Here is a 19224-nt window from a genome sequence, read left to right as displayed (position 1 = left end):
CCGGCCCGCCGGAGCTGGGTCACCGCCCGGTTCCCTCGGTGCCGCTGGGGGAGACGGCCGCTGACAGACAGACCGACCGACCGGCCGGCCGGCCTCGGGGCCCCTTTGCGAGTACCGACCGTTTAAGGACGCTGCTTGATACGCCGAGGACTGAGCGGACTTTTAAAAACTATGGCTTTATTGCAAATGCGCATTTAGGGAGTATTTTTTAAAAAGTCTCACGGTCGGAGCGTCCAAACCAAAGCAGGGACGTAGCTACGTACCTCGTGTTAAGAGGCATATCCTCTGCATTGCCCTAAGGACACCGGCCAGCACAGGCGTTACTTGGTAGGGAGCTGCCTTGAACCGTGGGGACGGTTCTATCTATAGAACCCCTATACAGGTGTGGAGCCGGGGCGTACGCGTGAGCGTCTGCGTCCTCACGGGCCCCGCCGTTCAGAGGGAGCCGCTGCGAGCCCGGGCTTTTTCCTGGGCGCCCCCGCCCCCGGCTGCTGCCCTGGGGCATGAAAGCGTTAACGATTTGCACGTTCGCGGTAAACCGCGAGGCTCGTCCTCTGCCGCTGCGGCCGGGGAAGCTCCGCCGGGAGCTGCTGCCGGTCCGCCTGAGCCGCCCGCTTCTCCCCCGGCGTCGCTGGGAAAACCGTTTCCCGGCGGGAACGGCCGCCGCCCGCCGAGCCCACCGCCCTCCCCTCCCCCCGGGGCACCGGGCGCCGAGGGGCGCGCCGGCCGCGCCGCCCCCGCCAGGTGGCGCTGTTGCTCAACGGTGGCGCCGCGGCGGGGCGGGGCGGCGGGAGGCTCCCGGGAGCGGGAGCTGCCCCGGGCTCGGCGCGGGGAAGGTCCGTCTGCGCGGCGAGCCTGCGGCTCCCGCGCCGCTCCGCGGCACCGGGGAGAGCGTGAGGGCTGCTCCCAACTTTTCTTTTCCTTTTTTTTTCCCCCCCTTTTTTTGTCATTCTTTTGTGCTCGGACACTGTTAATGCTAAAGGCCCTCGCGGAGCGCCCTCCTCCCGGCGGGACCGCGGCCGCTCGCCGCGCTCCGCCAGCTGGGGACAGTCCACCCCGCAGACCCCCGCGGGCGCAGCGGCCGGCCCCGCTCCCAGCTCCGCGCCGCCGAGCGGCGGGGGCGGGGCGGGTCGCGCGGCGCGGGGCGGGCGGCGATTGGCGGCGGGGTCTGACGGGCAGGCGGCGCCCCGCCCCCTTGGCAATGTCTATCGCCCGCCGCGCGCCCCATGTAGGCAGTTATTCCACTGGGATAGAGCGGCCGGAGCGGCGGCGGCATGGCCGGGGTCCCGTTCTGCGCCCTCCTCCCGCTCCTCGTCGGCGTCTGCGGGGCCGTCACCGGCTCACGGGTCTACCCCGCCAACGAAGGTGAGGTGCCGCGCCGCGCTGCGCCGCGGGCGTCCCGTGGCCGGGCTCCGCGTTCCCTCGGCGGGGCGCCGGGGGAAAGTTCGGTGCCCCCCCCCCCCCCGGCCGCCCGGGCGGGGGGCGGGCGGCGGGCGACGGTCCCCTCGCCGCCTCGCCTCTGCCCTCGCCGCCGGGACCGCGCCGCCCCGGCCGGTGGCTGGGCCTCCAGCAGCCCCGCCGACCTGCCCGAGCGGCGCTCCGGGGGGCCGCCCGCGGCGGCCGCACAGGTGTCGCGGGGCGGAGCGGTCCCCGCCTTCCCCGCGCGTCCCCCCGCCGCCGCCGCCGCCGGTCCCCTCGGCCGGCCCGGCCCGGCCCGCAGGGGCGCAGCGCTCCCGCGAGCGGCGGCGGGGTGGCCCCGAGCCGGGAGGGCGGCTCATTAAACCGGTTCTCCCGGGAGCGCTTGGCGGCTCCGCGCCGTTTCCCCGGAGCCGTGCCGCAGCCCGTCCTGCGGGACGGATCGGCGGCGGCTCCGCGCGGGCAGCCCGCTGCCCGCCGGCGGGGCGGGCGGGGGGGCGCCGGCCCCGTCGGGGAGGCCACCCGCCAGATCTCCCGGTGCCCGGCCACGCTGCCGAGGTCCCGATGGGCAACAGTTTTCCACTCCTCGCTAACGTGCGGTTGCGCCGGTGCCAGCCGGCGGAAAACGCGGCGTACCCGGCGCCGCGGGAGCGCACCGGGCCGGGCCGGCCGGCGCGCAGGCTGCCGCTTTTTCCCTTGAACTAGGAGCACCGTTGGGTGCCTTCTGCCGGAGGCGTCGGGGGAATTCGCTGTTCCCTCCGCGCCCTGTGAGCGGCTTTAACGCGCGGAGGAACGAGCGTGCGATTCCTCGGATCTGAGCCAGGCAGAGTTTCAATTTATTTAAGGTATTGGCGCAGTCGGAAATAACGTTTCACTTCGAGTTGAAGGCGGATGCGATCGTGCTCCGCACATATGGAAAAGCTCAGGTAAACGATTTATTTTAATATTGCCTTCTGGCAGCTGGAATTTAATCTATTTTATTTGTACCTTTCTGCAGTTACCTTGCTGGATTCCAGATCAGTTCAGGGAGAACTGGGGTGGATAGCAAGTCCTCTGGAAGGAGGGGTAAGTTTTAAACCGCTATCTGATCAAAAGGGTAAAGGGGGTGATTAGTAACTTTCAGAGTCTCCTAATGACTCGATTATTGTTGATTGTGGTGAGGAGGTCAGATTTCTTCCCTGGCTTACCAAGTGAATTACTCTTTGTTGGAGAAACTTTATACTCCCTTTGGATAGTTCTGTCACGGAAGAAGTGGAAACCAAAAGGGCAGAAAAGAGGTTTCGGACTTAGGAGATTGGTTGAGGCATGGGCTTAGATGCCTATTTAAAACTGAAATACTACCAAGAAATGCGATCTGGTGACTGAACTGGCATTCTTGACTGTAATTATTTTATCTGCGGGTCATCTCAGCTGGGAGAATTGCTGTTCTATTTCTGGATGAAGGAGCAGGGATCAATAGACAAGATAGACTTTTTGGTGTGACAGGACGGTTGCCCTATTTCAGGGTGTAAACATCGTATGTTTTGGTCTCTGAACAGATAAACTGAAGCACCCCGTACTTGATGGTGATGCCTTGGAGTTTCTTTTTATGTACTTTTCAAAGAGGCAATTGTAAGAGGGGATTGCTTGAATTCACTGCCCGATGGTGATGTGATGACATTAAGAGATTCACACATTCATCACCAGGGCTTAGAGCCCCTTTGCTTAGTGAGCTGCAGGCAAGTTATCTACTAATTTAGCTTTATATTAGTGGGTGGGCACCTTGCTGTTCCCTCATCTGTGCTGCCCCATCCTGCAGGGTGCCCAGGGCCTCTGTGGGGAACTCCTGAGAGCACTGGACTTTGGAGTTGGTGGGATCTGGTGAGACTGTACTTCATGGGATCTCTTGGGATTTTTTTTTTTTAAATAAGCAATTAGGAAGGTTTTTTCTTTCTTAAAGTGAATAATTTTAAGAAAAATGCCAGCAGCGCACACTGAACTTTAATATATAAAAAAAATCTCAAATGCTTTTAACATTATAAAATGAGTAAAGCAGCTTAGTATGCTCAAGCAGAAGTAACTAAGTCAAACTGATTGAAAAGTAAGAGTGCTGAAAGATCAGGACCCATGCACAACAAAGCCCTGGATTCTTCAGGAAATCTACAAATTTACTTTTTTGTGCGCGTTCCTGCTTGTAATTAGAAGAAGCAGAGCTAAGGAAACAGCAGTGAGTGGAAGGAATCCGAGGTTGCGTTGGCTAGTGATGCATTATGCATAAGCTCTGAATAACCATAACATGGGAGAATGGGGGATTGTTTTGCTCCCCATTGTTGTTCTGGGTGAACTTGACTACAGTCCTGGCTTGTGCTCTGCCTGAGCACACTGTGCTGTCCCTGAAACTCGGTTTTTCAAAGGATGGGGAAGTGATTGGCAGGCCTCTGGCAGCACCAATGGTGCACATTCACTGCTGATTGCAGGCAATTGCCCTTATCTTTTGACAGTGTGGAAAGGTACAGCTCTATCTCGGTGAGAGTTGGGCTTCCTTGTTAATCCTGTACCCTGGAAAGGTTAGTTAATGAGATGGGGTCTTTCATACAGCTCTCCAAGGGATATCTATGCTGTATATTGAAACAGGACCTAAAATACAAGTTTTAATAAGTTGGTAGTAGAATTGATGATCAGAGGACAGCTGTATATTATTAATGGCTGTCGGATTTCCCCTCTTCCCTCATGTTTTCTCTGAAAGCACCATGCAAGCTTGAGAAGATGTGTGCTGTTATTGTAGACGTGACTTGTTTCACTAAACCTACATATGTGTGTTCTATTTTTAAGCCAGTAGTGAAAAATTTAAGAGTACATGGTCTGTCTCTGAGATACAGTGCTTGGAAAGCATTTATTTTAACTTCATATGCTGTAGATTTATTTCAAGCAGCAGAAAGGAACTCCTTTATCTTTCTGAAAAGATTCTGTCCTTCAGTGCTAGTTTTTCTTTAACTGTGTGTGCCTTATTGTCTATTAAAAAAGGTATTTTTCTACATCTATACCACAGAGTTTGTGACGTGTGAGGGTTGTGTGGATAAGAAGGGCTGGAAATAAACACAGTCATTTAGCAGTGACTAGCAGTAATCAAATATATAGTAGCCCTGGAGGAATTAATGAATTGCATTATAAATGTAATTAATGATTTACTCTTGCATTTCACAGTTGAAAAGCAGGTTTTGTGCCCCGAATGTTTTACTCTGCATCATTAAACTCTGGGAAGAGTTGAATTATAAAAGCTAATTTCAGCTTGATAGCAAAAAGTTACAGCTTTGACCACCATACTTAGAGTTACAAATCATTTACAGTGGCTGGAAATTTGGGGCTGTAGTTATTTTCAGCTCTGGCAGTAAGATGCACTTAGGTGTGTTCTGTGTACATGTCTCTATGAAATAAGAAACCCAGCTCTATATATTTGTGTGTTTGTCAGGAGACGGTGCGTATTGAGAACCTGATCTGAAACTTGCTGGATTTAGTTGCAGTCTGTCTGTTGACCTCAGCGGTCTCTTTATTGAATCCTCTAGCAGCATCCTCCATTGTGTAAATGCAGTAAAGGAAATCCCATCAACAAGTATTATTTCCCTATGCTTCCTCTCTCTTGTACCACACACAATATAGGTAGGGTAGACGGTTTGAAGATAAGCAGAATGGAAAGTGATGGATTATAAAGACAATATTGTAACAGTAAACTAGCTCTGTGGCAGCTGTAAATTAAACAACTCTGTCTTCTTACTAACACGATGCTACGCTTTACATTGATAGATGACTTTTTAAGATTTATTTTTTCCTTTTCTGTGAAAAGGAGTGACATGCTGAGTATTGATTTCCCCCTCTCCTTCATCTTAATTTGCAGTTATCTCTAGGCAGCAAATAAAATATTATTCTTTCTGCTCCTAGTGACTCATGGTGCTAACTACTGTCATTCTATAAACGGATTCAGCTAAGCTGGAATCTTTTTAAGTAAAAATCACTGCATAAGAGCAACCCTTGTGAGAAGAATGCAGGATATTATACAAGAAGCCCCTTAATGTTAAGGCGGCTTCTGTTTATCAAAGCCACGGCTTCAGGAGTTCTGAAAAGCACTTCTGGGAAGTCTCTTCAAAGTTACTACTGTTTTCCAAGGATAATTTTATTTTTATAATTATATATTTTATTTTTTATTTTTATGTTATATTTTCTTTTTTTTTCCCTGTATTGCCTGCAAACCCAGACAATATATCATTATCTAATACATTATTTTTTTAAGAAGGATTTTTCTGATACTGAAGTGCTATGGGTTTTTTGCTGGAAAGATATCTCTCCCTAGTGCCTCTACTTTCCCTTCTCTCCCTCCCAGGAGTGCACTGTGATAAACTTTCTTCTGTCTATGATAATCCTTAAAACAATTTTTTTGAAACTGTTGATTATGCGTGCTTTCCTTTTCTAAGTTCCTCATGCTGAACTACTGGATCAGGGCCAGATCTCTTCTTTCCTTGGACTGCATGTATTGTTGTTTTATAGTTATGTTGCTGGTTAGTTTGGCACTTCTGAAGATGCCTGAACTCGATTTGAGGGATGTAGTTGAGGGTTTGAGTTTTGAAGCATGCTGCTACCCTGATCTTTCAGCACTTACCCTCTCTGCTAACCTTTTTGGGTTTTTGAGAGTATGAATTTAGCTATTTCCTGACATTTCCTCTAGGACAAGATGTGTAATATTCCTTCTTTTCCCACCTTCCTGCTAATAAACTTTGTTTGGATAGCAAAGTTATGGCAGTGTTGCTGGTAGACTGATGATGTTGTCTCCTCACCTGTTGTCCTATTTCTAAGTGCCACCCAAGTCAAGGATCCAGTTCTCTGTAGACAGCTATTTCTGCCCAGCTCCAAGGTAAAGACTATTTGAGTGTGTCTGGGATATTGCTAGCCCAGGAAAGTAGTTGGTAGCTTAGAGAAATAATAAGGGGTAGCTTAAGAGTTTAAAATACGTGGTAGTGATGCCAGGAACATGGATGTTACTCTCTCTGCACCGTGCTTTTTGTGTGACTAAGTCATGCGATCTCACTGTTTGATATTCCGACATACAAGGTGGGGTCCATGCATTACCTGCCTCCTCTGCTGCAGAGGAAACTCTGTAGCGTCAGTGCTATACTATGAGTCTGTGAAGTGCTGTGTGTAGCCGTGATCTAGGCAGGGCCCTGCGGACTGAACTGTACTGCATATAAACATAGTCAGTTGATAGAGCATTCCTGGATTGGTTCAGAGGGCCTTTAAAACACATGCTTGCTCCTCAAGGTGTTACTTGATTTGGAGCTTGTTTCTCCTGAACAGATTCTTCTTTTAATGTCCAAGTAGTTGAGGTCCTTGTTGTGGCTTGGTCTGCTTGGGATTTTTGTTGTTTGTTTTCCTGTAATAGAAAAAATACAATCACCACATTAGTTGTGAAAGTGCAGATTATGCTTGCTGTGAAGCTCTGTTGTTCCTTTTAATACTCATATATTTTTCTTCCCCTTTCCCTCTTTGCAGTGGGAGGAAGTAAGCATTATGGATGAGAAGAACACTCCGATCCGCACTTATCAAGTCTGCAACGTGATGGAGCCCAGTCAGAATAATTGGTTACGAACTGATTGGATTCCCCGTGAGGGGGCTCAAAGGGTATATATTGAAATCAAGTTCACGCTAAGAGACTGCAACAGCCTGCCAGGTGTCATGGGAACTTGCAAAGAGACTTTCAACCTTTATTACTATGAATCAAACAATGATAAGGAGCGTTTTATTCGAGAAAGCCAGTTTGCCAAGATTGACACCATCGCTGCAGATGAGAGCTTCACCCAGGTGGACATTGGTGACCGGATCATGAAGCTGAATACAGAGATACGGGATGTGGGACCACTCAGCAAGAAAGGATTTTACTTGGCTTTTCAGGATGTCGGTGCCTGCATTGCTTTGGTGTCTGTTCGTGTCTTCTATAAGAAGTGCCCGCTAACAGTTCGAAACCTGGCACAGTTTCCAGACACCATTACTGGAGCTGATACATCCTCTCTGGTGGAGGTTCGTGGCTCCTGCGTCAACAACTCGGAAGAGAAGGATGTGCCAAAAATGTACTGTGGGGCAGATGGCGAATGGCTGGTGCCCATTGGCAACTGTCTGTGCAATGCTGGCTATGAAGAACGTAATGGTGAATGCCAAGGTAGGATGAGCTGTATTGTACTCTTCATTAGGGCTTAGTTGAATGCATAATTGAATCGGAGATGAGAGTAAATGGAGTAAAGCCAGTAATTAGCAGCCCCTGTGGGATGTGGTGCGACAGAGGGGTTTAATGAAGAAGTCCAATATCTCCAGGTGGCAAGGCTAAGAATTATATCATACAAAACAAATGATACTGCCATACTAGGCAGAAGGCAAAACACATTTTCTAGCAGGCGCCTAAATTTGAATTGGCTCACGATAGTCACCAAAATGTGAATGACTGGAAAACAGTGCAGTTGAGCTACCATTGTTTAAAGAGACAAATCTTTCAAGTTTTTTCTGAAGTGAACTTTGTTAAGCACAGGAAATTCTGGCAAAGTCTCCTTTGGATAATGCAGTGGGGTAAGAACCACTCCAGGAGTGGGGGAACAGAAGTTTTAGCTGGATTACTTTCCCACTTTGGGAAGGGGAGGTCTTTGGTGTTTTACTTGTTGCAAATTTTTAGCACTAAATACCCTTTGATATTTGACACTGCTGCCTTTGTTAAATATTTTCATTTCTCAGAGGGTCTCCATTGTTAGCTTAATAATAGAGGTGCTAGGATACTCTTAGAAATGCTAAAAGTCTCCACCCTACCCTCCCACACACACCATCCTGTGTGCTGCAGAATTAGGGATTAAAGTTTGTATAAAAAACAGATTATCCTAAAAAGAAAAAACCTCAATACCTATGTTCTCTTCACCTCCCCTCTCTGGAAAAAGAAGTTGTAAAAGGTTAGGGAAGGAGAGAAGGGAGTTTATAAATAAAATATCTTTAGCCTCAGCTTCTTCTAAACTCTTGTTCATGTAAGCATAAATTAAGATCAAACTTAAATGGATTCTTGCACAGGTCAGTGGGCTTAATTTTGCTGGGTGCTGAATTGAAGGTGCTCAACTCCTTAGTGGATTTGGAGCCATGTTTTTGGAAAAGGTTCTTTGGAGCCAGATGTCTTTGCTTAACATCTTTTTACTGTGTTTTTCACTAGGTAACTTTTTTTTTTTTCATTTTGAGACTAAGAACAAGATAGCAGAGCAAGTAACTGACTGCTTTTGTGCTAGACTCCTAAGAGAACAGTGTCTTTTGAATGTCCTACTTGATTTCTTTTAAATGATAATTTACAGTCAACATGAAGTTCATTATTATGCATTGAAATAAGCTTTGGCAGGAAAGAAGCGCTAAGTATAAACTTCAGCCTTAATTTCTAGTGTTTTTGCTATGTGGAAAAAGCCTAAGTGTGCCATATCGGCAGCAAAATTACCATGGGCTGTAGAGAGACCTGAAAGATGAGCGGCATGATGATGGGGCATCCTGCCTGGGGTAAATTCCTTTTTTTTTTTTTTTTTTTTTTTTTTTTAAATCCTGTGAGATGAAACCTTGAAAACCTGTGTATCATTAAACATGTGAACCTGTGGCTGTGGTACTGACTGGGTGCTGCTCGGGAGAGCCGTTGGTGGCTGGGGAGGTGCTGTTACTTTCTAATAGCTCTAACTTCTGGGCAAAGCTTCTTGACACCTTTACAGCCTGGTTTGTGAGAGGAGGAAGTGAATGGGGGGGAAGCATCTTGGGTTTATCACACAAAGATTACTCCGCCTTCTCCTAAGGCCTATTAGGTCAGTACTGGGTCACTCTGACACACATCTACCATTTTTCGGTGTCAGTGGCCCAGATGTGATTAGCTAATTGCCTAACAAATCCTGTGTTGTTCAAGGGAAATCTCTTGAGGTTTTGCTGGTGGGCAGTGGTGATAGTTGGATGCTTTTAAAATTTATTTTTGTGGTGTTGGACCAGGCCTTGAGGATAAACGTCAGCTTACATACCAGCTCTCAGCTGCACCCAGGGAAGCCTGGGCTCTGGAAACCCAGTTCTCTGTTTCCCAAGTAGAAGGAAGATCAGGCAATGCCGTATTTACAAAGGAGATAGAAACGTTCTGTCTCTTGGGCTCTCCAGGGTGAAGTTGGCCTGTAGTAGTCATTTTGAGAGGATTTGAGCCAGCATGTAATTTGAAAGCACTAAACCCAATTCATCAGTGGTTATTTGTGGTTTCCTTTTCTCACATTTGCCATTCTCCAGCCAGAACAGTTTACCAGGAACCTCCTCTTCATGAATTCATGAAGTTTACCAGAACTATGCAGCTTGCTCTCTGGTTTCCAGCGAGGCCGTTAAAGCAGTTTGGCCTTTGACACTGCTGAATGAGGCTTCCCCTTTTCTTAGCCCACTTAACTTCATAGTTCAGCAAGCGTTCTGCTCCAGCAGGTTTTTGGAGGGGAGGAGGAGGAGGATAGAGTGAGGAGGATTCCTGTGGTTTTGGTACAGAGGATTGGGGGTGGGGGGAGAGACTTTGAGTTTGGGAAAGGCTTTGAAAGAGTGCCGGGCTGGGACTGGAGCTGGTGAGCAGGTTCCACCTCAATTGTTTTTCAATAGGTTGACTGTGGCAGGACAAATACAAGGAAAGGTCAGAGGTTGTCCCTTTCCTCATCCATCTTCCTCTGTGATCCTAGGGTCAGAGTTAGGATTGATTAAGATCTTAAATGTTTGACAAAAGCTTGGTGGGCAGAAATAGTTTAGGCCGGTGGATTGGGGCTTTGCACTTGTTGGGAGATCCATGGGAGATGTCGGAGCTCCCTGTCCTCTCCTGGGACCTGCCCCCTGCCGCACAGTGGTGCGATAGAGCAGCTGGGGCTTGGGTTGCCCTAAAAGCTGCTTCAAGTTCACTCAACCTTCTGATTTTTTTAAAGAATACATTTTCTTTGAGCTGCTTTTGCTTAATTTCCAATGTGTGTGTGTGGGAAGCGTAATGGGAAGCCACTTCACATCTAAAGTGGTTCCTGTAGTGGGAGTTAATGACTCTCTGACCTTGAACAGTTTTTTTTTTTTTTTTTTTAAAAAAAAGTGTCAGTGGCATGGAGGTGTTTGAATATGATGACAAAAACCTGTCCTTCCTCTGACTGCTTTTTTTTTTTCCAAGCTGACTTTATTGATAATAATTGTCTTACTGAACATCCGTGTGTGTGCGTATGTATATGTATATATGCAAAAACCCAGGGTAGGAAGGGAAGGAAGCCAAGTAGTTAATCCGTATTTATTTGGGAAGCGTCACAGGTGTGTCACAGGAGTGGTTCCACAAGATTGGTTCTGATCAGTAGAAATATTAGGTAAGCACTGATTCTTTGTTTACAGCTGAATTTATACGTGTGAACTGGATGCTAAAAAAATCCCAACTTGCTGCTGTTTTTGTTATTACTGTTTATTCTCACCCAAACTTCCCGTGTTAATGGCTATGCATTTAGGAGAACATAAACATGGAATATTGTTGATAGAACATGAGTATCCCAACTAGTTGCACATCTCAAGTCTAAGGTAATTAGTGCTTTAGGGTAAAGTTGAGACATAAGGTAACTTTAAAATTCACTTGTATGCCTCATTGTTATGTAAATTGTTTTGTTACACATTAATATTATGTGGTTTGGATTTAGTTATGATTTCCTTATGATAAATCGCGTATCTTTTTTAACTCAGGAGGAGGGAAAACAAGCAGGAAGGGAGAAAAGACAGATTAAAGAAGCAATAGACTGTAGCCATCTGTGATGATTTTGATGCTGTGAAATTACAAATTTCAATTTTAGACCTGCCATTTAGTATAAATATGTGAGACAGTTGAGATTTTTACTGTGATATTGTAAAGGTTATGAGAGCCAACAGCTTTGTCTTCATCTACACTTGCTTTTTTGAGTTGTGAATTGGCCAATTGGCAGAAAATCCAATGTCATTTAAAATGTGGCTCAGTCCTGGTTTCATATCACTGCTGGCTTTAGAATTTTCCTTCAAACTTTGATAAGAGCATCCCTAAGAAGTAGTAATTTGAATGATAAGATTCTTTTTATCTCGGAGGCTTTGAAGAGTGGCTGTGATCACTGAGAGAGCAGTTCAGTTTACATCAGAAGGGTACAGTCTAATTATATATATTTTTTTTTTTCTGTGATAACATTTTTGGATGGTGGGTTCTGTAGGGGTGGGGAAGTGAAGTAGTTTGTGTGTACTTTCCCATTTTAGTCAGACAACCTTTTTTGTCAGAATAACACTGATGAACGGTCTGGCTGCACAAAAGGGTAGTCAGAAGGGTGACTAAGACTGCACTGATTTGAGATTTCAGAAGGATTTTTTTCATGTTGATTATTTTTGGCAGGGGGGAAAAAATGCACAGACTCAACATGTTACATTTTAAAAGGAGCTGAGAAGAAGGAAGCTACCAGGAGGGGCATGGGAGCAGTACTGAAACACAGTCTGTCTGAACCAAATTTAGTTGGTTGAAGGAGTGATTTGATTATGTTACATTCTCATGTAGCTCAATAGATCTTCCAAGGGTTGCTCCCTCTGTGTTTTTTGTACCACCTGGTGCGTTTAAAAATCTCCATTTAAATGTCCTTGCAGGCTCTGTATTGCTTTTCTCCTCTGGCCCCCTCAGAAGTCAAGCTGCGGTTGTCAAGCAATTGTCCCTTCGTATATCACTTGGAGAAAGGCTGGGATTGCTTCCTTCTGAATTCCTGACAAAATTTGTGCTGGTACACGGGAGAGCAATATCTGGGCCTTATTCTGTGTGTTACCAGTAAAAAGCATGGTCCTCAGAATCAAAGCCAGATGAGATGTTGTGGTGGTATGAATTTCATGGCAGGTCTGGGTAGTCCTCTGTGGGGCATATAGACTGTCTTCTGTTTTTTGTGTGTTCTTTAAAAAACAAAAGTGTGTGTCTTTTTTTAAAAAAAAAAAAAAAACAACCAACCAAACAAAAAAAAAACCCCAAAACTTTCCAGACAACTCATCTTGTGTGTGATGACTTTAGTAGTTAGATCTTGGCTGGGTAAGGGTTATTATCTGTATAATAATATGCTCTGCTGAGCTTGGTCTCTGTTGTGCTTGTGAGAAGTGATTAAAGAAATGCTCAGCAGTACACTTCAGTCTTTTGAGACTGCATCAAAAAGCCCCCCAAACTTGTGAGATAAATATCTTACCTGGTTTCGTCCCAGTTATGCCACATCCTTTTGACATGTTGTGGGGAACAGGTGAGGTCACACAGTTTTGTGAATCAGAGACAATTAACACTCCCATGACTAAATGGCCATTTTATGAATATTCAGAGCCTGCTTCACCTCCCTGGGAAGCAAACATGTTGGTTCTCTTCTCTTTCCTCTTGCTGGAGACTAAGGAAGCTCTCCTTGTGAATGGGGCTTGGCAGCTGTTGGCTGCTTTGCCTTTTGCATGCAGCAAATTCCTCATTTACATCTTTTTTGTATACACCCTCATGCAAAGTAGCACACCCATTTCCCCATTTCACAAAGGAGATAAGAGCTTCCTTTGGAAATGCCAGCCAAAATCTCCTGTTTATGCAGGGCTCAAAGATTTGGATTTTTATGCACATGGTTCCTGTTTAGACTTTTTTTGATCTCTTTGTTTAAGAGATAGTGTAATATTTGCACAGTGTGCTCCTTGTGTCTTGAGGTCTCCTCTTGACTATGACTGATTGTCACTCCTTCCCCAGTCTCTGCAGCCCACTTGCTTGCTTCAAGTGGGCATGTGGGCAAGTGCTATGCTCTGAAATCCTGGCCTTGTTTGTAAAACGATGCGGGGAGTGCCATTTCTCATGCCTGGTGGGGCTGCAGGCCCTTGGGCATCATCTTCTCTAGGTGTTCACTGGTGACGATGAAGCCCTTCTGTAGCTACAACCTCAACTAGGGGAATGACTGTTTTGGGAGGTGGGATCCCCCTGTGCTATAAGTGTGCACACATGCATGTGCATCAAAAAGCATTACATTTTTCTGACATTTTCTATGTGTTGAGCTGATCTGCTTAGCCCTGGTGTAGTGCCCCTCACTTTGCGGGCCTAGCAGCAAGAAATGAGCTTGGCCTACAGTTATAGTTTGGTGCAAAGGGGAAAAGGGGCTGGTAGCACTTGGGTGAACATGCACAAATGAACTGCTGTATTTATCGAAAGAAAATAATCCGTGAGAAAAGTTCTGCTTTCTTAAGCCTCATGATTACACAAGAACCCATATTTTATTTTATTTTAGGTTTTAGTGGCTTTGTTTTCTTTTTAACTTTTCTTTATTTCAACTTTACTTAAAATTGCCTTTGGCTTGAAATAAAGCTGAGGCTCGTTAAATGCTCCCCAAACACAGACTTGTTCAAAATGGATTTGTTGAAAGGTTTATTGATATAAGTTAGAACACATGCTGCACAAATTTACTGTATTTCTTTAAAGTACTGTTTTTCATTTTGTGTCTTTATAAATCAGTAGTATGAAATTGGGACCCTGATTGTGTTGGGGCATATCCTATAAGAAACCAGAAGGAAAAACAAGGTTGTGGGGGGGTTCATTTTTGTTGGATGTCCAATTAGTGTTTAACTCGAAGGTAATTTCACAGGGGTAGTAAACTGCGCAGTGTGAAACCTGGTGGTGTAATTAAATGGAGGAGAGGCTCTTTAAAACAACAAAGGAACATGCAAAAACTTTGCTTTTGTCCTAATAGTCCCCCAGAAGGGGAGGTCATGCTGTTTAAAGTACAATGTGGATGGGCTATTAAGGTTTAAAAAAAAAAAAAAAAAAAAAGCTATACTGTATAGTTGATATTTGCTTTGGCTCATTTCCTCATGGATGCCTAGAGGAAACTCAGTTTGCTGGTCTACTTTTGTTTTTGTTTTTTAGATGGGTGGGTTTAAATCTCACTGAAGGAATCTGTAAAACTAAGTTCTTCTCTACAAACACACTGAAAGAGATGTGCTTGGAAACTGGCCTTGTATTTACTGGGGGCCTGGTGCAGCATGCACAAGCTGCAGAGGGGCTGCGGTTTGAGCAGGCTGGGCAAAGCGGTGGCTCCTGGGCAGAAGGAGGAGGGATGCTCTTGTGCTGCAGTGGCTGGAGGACGGAGGGAGGAAGACTAGGTAACTTTCCTAGAGGCATACAGGATGTCTGTGACTGAGATGAGACCAGAGGGAAGACTTGGTCTAATGTCCTGGCTGTAAGATAGCTTCCTCCCCTCCACGCTTGTCAAAAGGCATTGGTCACCTTTCTCTAATGAGTTACCCATCTTGCACGCTGGAACTCCTTAAAACACCACTTGAACTAAGGCAATCGATAACTATTGCTTCTGCTGGTATATGTGAATACTTTGTACAGCCACACTACAAAGCTGCAGTACAGTGTCTTAATTACCCAGATAATCCTGTTTGCTTGTATTTTTAAACTATGGAGCGCTGGGTAATTATTCAATTCTTAATAGAAGGCAAATGGCAATGTAAACAATAATTAGGATGTTAGACTAATGCGCTTCAAAGCAAATTGGATTTTTTCATACCGTTCAGCATGAAGTCCCATAAAGCTAACAATTTAGCGGCAAGGAAACAAGTTCCATTTTGTTCATGTTTTCTGGTGTTATCTCTTCATGCCTTGTTTCTGTGAATAAGTTTGCTCTGATGATGCTGCCCGCTCCAGAGCCAATGTCAGGTTGACAGTCGACTCCCTGCTGTTTGCCTACGCTCTCCTGCGGATTCTGATGGGCTTTTTGTCCCCAGGGCCATGGGTTAGAGGTCAGCGGCATCCTGGATTCCCTCCTGCTGTGGGGGCAGGTGAGTGTGGAGGGGCTGGCTGGTGCTGCAGGTGCAGCGGGGGCTTGGCTCGGTGGGTCGCAGCTGCCCTGGGCCAGGGCCCAGAGGAGCAGGCTGAGCTTGGTGGCTGAGGCTCTTCCTTCCTCTGGGTTCAGTTCTTCTTGCTTGCTGACCAAGGCTGACTTCAGCCTTGGAAATAGAGACGTGCTTGAAGGGAAATTCAGGTTTTTTGCTCTTTAATTGTTGAAAGCAGGGTAAGATGCTGTGGGTCAGAGCTACAACTCATTATCTCCCTTAGCTTGGAGAGCACCCCTGGTTTTTACAGCTCGTCTCCAGTTTTACTAGAAGCCTGATGTGAGCCACAAACATGGATGCAAAACACTCAGTTGATTTCTGTTCTGTTTGCAAATCTTGCGTATGTAACATATTTCAGTACTTCCACAGACTGTTAATTAAATCCTGTCATTGTATCCATTCCTCGCATTGTATCAGTGATTTGAAGACCGTGTGTTGGTAGCAAATGCGTTAGTCAATAACGCTGCTGCTTTCTGAAATATTTTAATAATGCCTCTGTCACACCAAGCGTTTTGTCTGGCCTTTGCTGTGTGTTCTCAGCGGTCTGAAGGGATTGAACAATCGGCTTTATTTTCCCCATTATCAATGCTAAGAAAGGTGCAAATGTTCTCCAGTGTTGGTGCTGAATTATAGAAATTGAATTACAGAAATTTAATTTTAACTACATTTTACTTCTGAGAAGTGGCGGTGGGGGAAATCAGTGGAACACTTCAAGAGGTTATGGCTGAATTTTTTTGATATTAATACAGGCTATCTTTATATTAAAGTGTGCACTTAAAGGGTGTGGATTTTCTCATTTTAAATCCCAGAGGCTTTTTGCCAGGCCACATTTTAATAGCATTAATTAACAAGTCTGTCTTTCCATACATCAAACATCTCTGTCTGGGGAGCTGAAGAATACCGACCAGGCTTCTGTGAACTTGGTGCTTGAATTCATTTGTTTTCAGTTTTAAGTGTTTTCTGCAGTTGAAAGACAACGGTGCTTTGAAAACAGTTTCCTTTTGAAGTGTCCAGCCTGGCAATGACTGAAGGAGCCACTGGGCAAATTAGCATGTTAAAAGGACCGGATCAATACCTTCCCCTTGCCTGCTCTCCTCCGGAGCTGGGTCCAGGGAACCCTTGCTCGGGGTCTGGCCAGCTGTACCCGTGTGTTTCGGGAAAGCCATCAATAGCGGCGGGGGTTGCACCAAGCTGAGACAGCTTGATCCAGTGCCCAGGGTCTTTCAAGGATTGCCATTTGAAAATGGATTTGGGGGAATTGATAGCTTTGGAAAGGTCAGGCAGCTTGTGTAATTATGGAGAAGATTAGAACCAAAGTGTAGGGAGGAATAGGAGATCCATAGTAAAGCACGAGTTGCCTGAACTCTTCAGGTGCTGGAGTATTCAGTTTTGTTGTACTTAGCTGGTGTGTGTAAAAGATTTCTTTGGGCTTTTTCAAGAGACAAGTAAACACAAATTAAAAAGAGGGTGTGTGGGTAGTCCCTACTGTTTCACAGAAATGCTTGGGGGCAGTGGCTGCTGGATAAGTATAGCAGGAGATGCTTAGATAGAACTGTGTTTGCCGACAAACTGAAGAAGATGGTTCTGGCTTCCCCAGTGCGTGGTCTGTAGCCCCAGCCTATGCGCCTTCAAACCTGCAGCGGCACCCTCCAGGAGCTCTGGCTGGGCTGCTCTCCCCTGCCCCTGGCTTTCTTGTTGCCAAACTCGTGCTCTCTGATGAAGGCCTCCCTGGGGCCTTTGGGCAGTGTTCAATGTCTGTGCCCTGGTGGGAGAGGGAGCCCCCTGGTCCCTCCTTGGGAGTGGGGTTAACATTGAACATTCCTCCTGCGTCCATCAGTGTTAAAACAATGAACAAACGATTGCAGTAGTCAAAATTGCATTGGAGCCATTCTGAAATAGAGACTATTTCTTGAGAGGCTTCCTGTGGTCTCACGTACCAGAGATGCTAGAAGATAGCTGAAATCTGTTGCTGTTTCTTTTTAGTGGCTTCAGTGTTTGCATCTTGCATATCTGCCAACCTCCTCTTAATCTCTGAAGTACTGTAGCACAGTTATTAGGTTGACATGTTTTGTCCACTGATAATTAGTTCTTGGATTTCCTCATTTATTTTTGTGGTGATCAGAAGTGTGCAGGGTAGAGCTAATAAGACAGCTGACATCAGGACCAGGTCCCTATATGCACGCCACCTGCTCATTAATCAAGGGCTGTGCAGTTAATGAGAGTACTTTCTAGGTAATATTTAATCTCAGAGTAGCAATAGTTACGCTTTAATGTGAAAGAACTTTTTTTGCAGTTTGTTGCTGATGTCGTTTCCATGGCACATTAGGAACTGTCCGCCTGTGCTAATCCCAGATGCAGTTCTGTCAGGCTTACCGAAATTTGGACTGCTTCTGAAAATCCATACAAGATTAAAATACTGGATCCAATACTTGGACATGACACTTCAGTGGGTGCTGGGTATGCATGCATACATATAGATGTGGCTGATAATGTACACTGTTTTGTAATGCTTTGAGGTTCAAAGGCCTGTCTATGTGGGGAGGAAAGTTGAAAGGAGTCAGCTAAAGAGGTGAAGTCAGTGTGTATAACTTAAGGTGCATCGCTAATCACCCGCAAGATTATTTCCATTATTTTTGGCTGAATCTACCCATGTACAGATCCTTTATCCATTTAGTTGATTCACCTTAAAGTTCTCGTTGGCTCTTTGAAGACATGTAACGTGTACCCAGTTTTAATGTACCCAGAATTAATGTACTTGGTAACCTTGAATTCAACACACCCAATAGCTTGGGAAAGTGAGCTCAAAGGGTTGTGGGCACTGTGAAAGCACCCATTATAGCTTTAGGATAGGTAGAGCACTTTGATTTGTGAGAGAAAGGAGAACAAAATCCACCTACAGTCACTTGCAGTAGAGCGTGGAGCGGCAGCAGAAGGGAAAGGAGTGTGGCCACGGCATTGCCGAGGAGGGCAGCTGGCTGGCTGCAGAAAGGGGCAGGAGACATTGTCCACTGTGGAGGAGCAGCACTGGCTCTGATGGAGGCTGAAGGAGATGCACCATGGGTCTGATCCAGCACTGCAGGGAGCTGCCCTTGTCTTAACAGGAATGGTGCAGTTCGAAGAGCAGTATGTGGCCTTATTAAGTATCGCATCTCCTTCCCGCTAGGCTGAACTGGAACAGTCACTGTGCAGAGCTGGTCCTTTTAGTTCAAGATGAACTGCTATTGGGGTATGAAAGTATGGGAAAGGAGGTCTCCTCTCTGTCTTTCCTATTTGGTTGGACATTGGTTTCCCCTTCCATGCAATCAGAGGACCCCTGTAGCTCTAACTTGTGCTGAGTTTTTAGCAGCTGCCAGCCTACTGTGGGGATACTAGGGGGGAGGAGCTCTGCCCACTGTATTGCTTTGCTTCTTTAAAGGTCACTATTAACTCCTCTTTCTTGTGGTTGTGCATTTAGCTAGCCTTCTGCAGGGATCATGGTAATGCAACCTCTTCGTACACCTGTATTAAAGTTTGAGTTAAAAATGTACTGTAGCAGAGCAAAGGAGAGACAATTTTCCATGGGATTGTTGAGCTCTTTGAGAATGCCAAATAGCTAAGTTAACTCTTGTGCAAACACCGCCTTTTATTTGACTTTGTAGTTTGCCCTTCGAAATACAAACATATTTGTGTCAATCAGCAAGTTTCCCTTCTGGAGTTCTGGTTGACCCTGCGCAAAGAAATGTGACTGTGCAATTATTAAAGGCGAGGCCTTTGTTTTAACAAATGCTGAGTAATTGCTCTTCACTTGTCTCTGTGTCTCTGTCATAAATGATGGTGAACTGCCCTTCAGCCCAGCTAAATAACAAGGAAGATACTTGTTTGGAAGGAATAACTCTTCAGAAATTTGCAATATGTCAGAAGTATTGTGTCACAGGGACT

At 45.9% G+C, this 19224-nt stretch overlaps 1 protein-coding gene across 1 annotated transcript in view; it reads left to right on the top strand.

The window, feature by feature from the left end:
- The first annotated feature begins 1151 nt into the window (after positions 1–1151).
- The window catches only part of EPHA4 (EPH receptor A4), a 108623-nt gene continuing 90550 nt past the window's right edge, over positions 1152–19224 (top strand). The window contains exons 1-3 of the mRNA XM_069792092.1: positions 1152–1365; positions 2414–2481; positions 6934–7597. Coding sequence (XP_069648193.1) covers positions 1275–1365; positions 2414–2481; positions 6934–7597 — 823 coding nt within the window. The 5' untranslated portion in view covers positions 1152–1274. The remainder of the gene's footprint in view (positions 1366–2413; positions 2482–6933; positions 7598–19224) is intronic.

The sequence above is a fragment of the Haliaeetus albicilla genome, chromosome 9 (genome assembly GCF_947461875.1).
Source record: "Haliaeetus albicilla chromosome 9, bHalAlb1.1, whole genome shotgun sequence".
NCBI classification, from domain to species: Eukaryota; Metazoa; Chordata; class Aves; order Accipitriformes; family Accipitridae; genus Haliaeetus; species Haliaeetus albicilla.
Note: the sequence above shows the minus strand (reverse complement) of the source record. Positions and strands in the feature narration are given on the sequence as shown.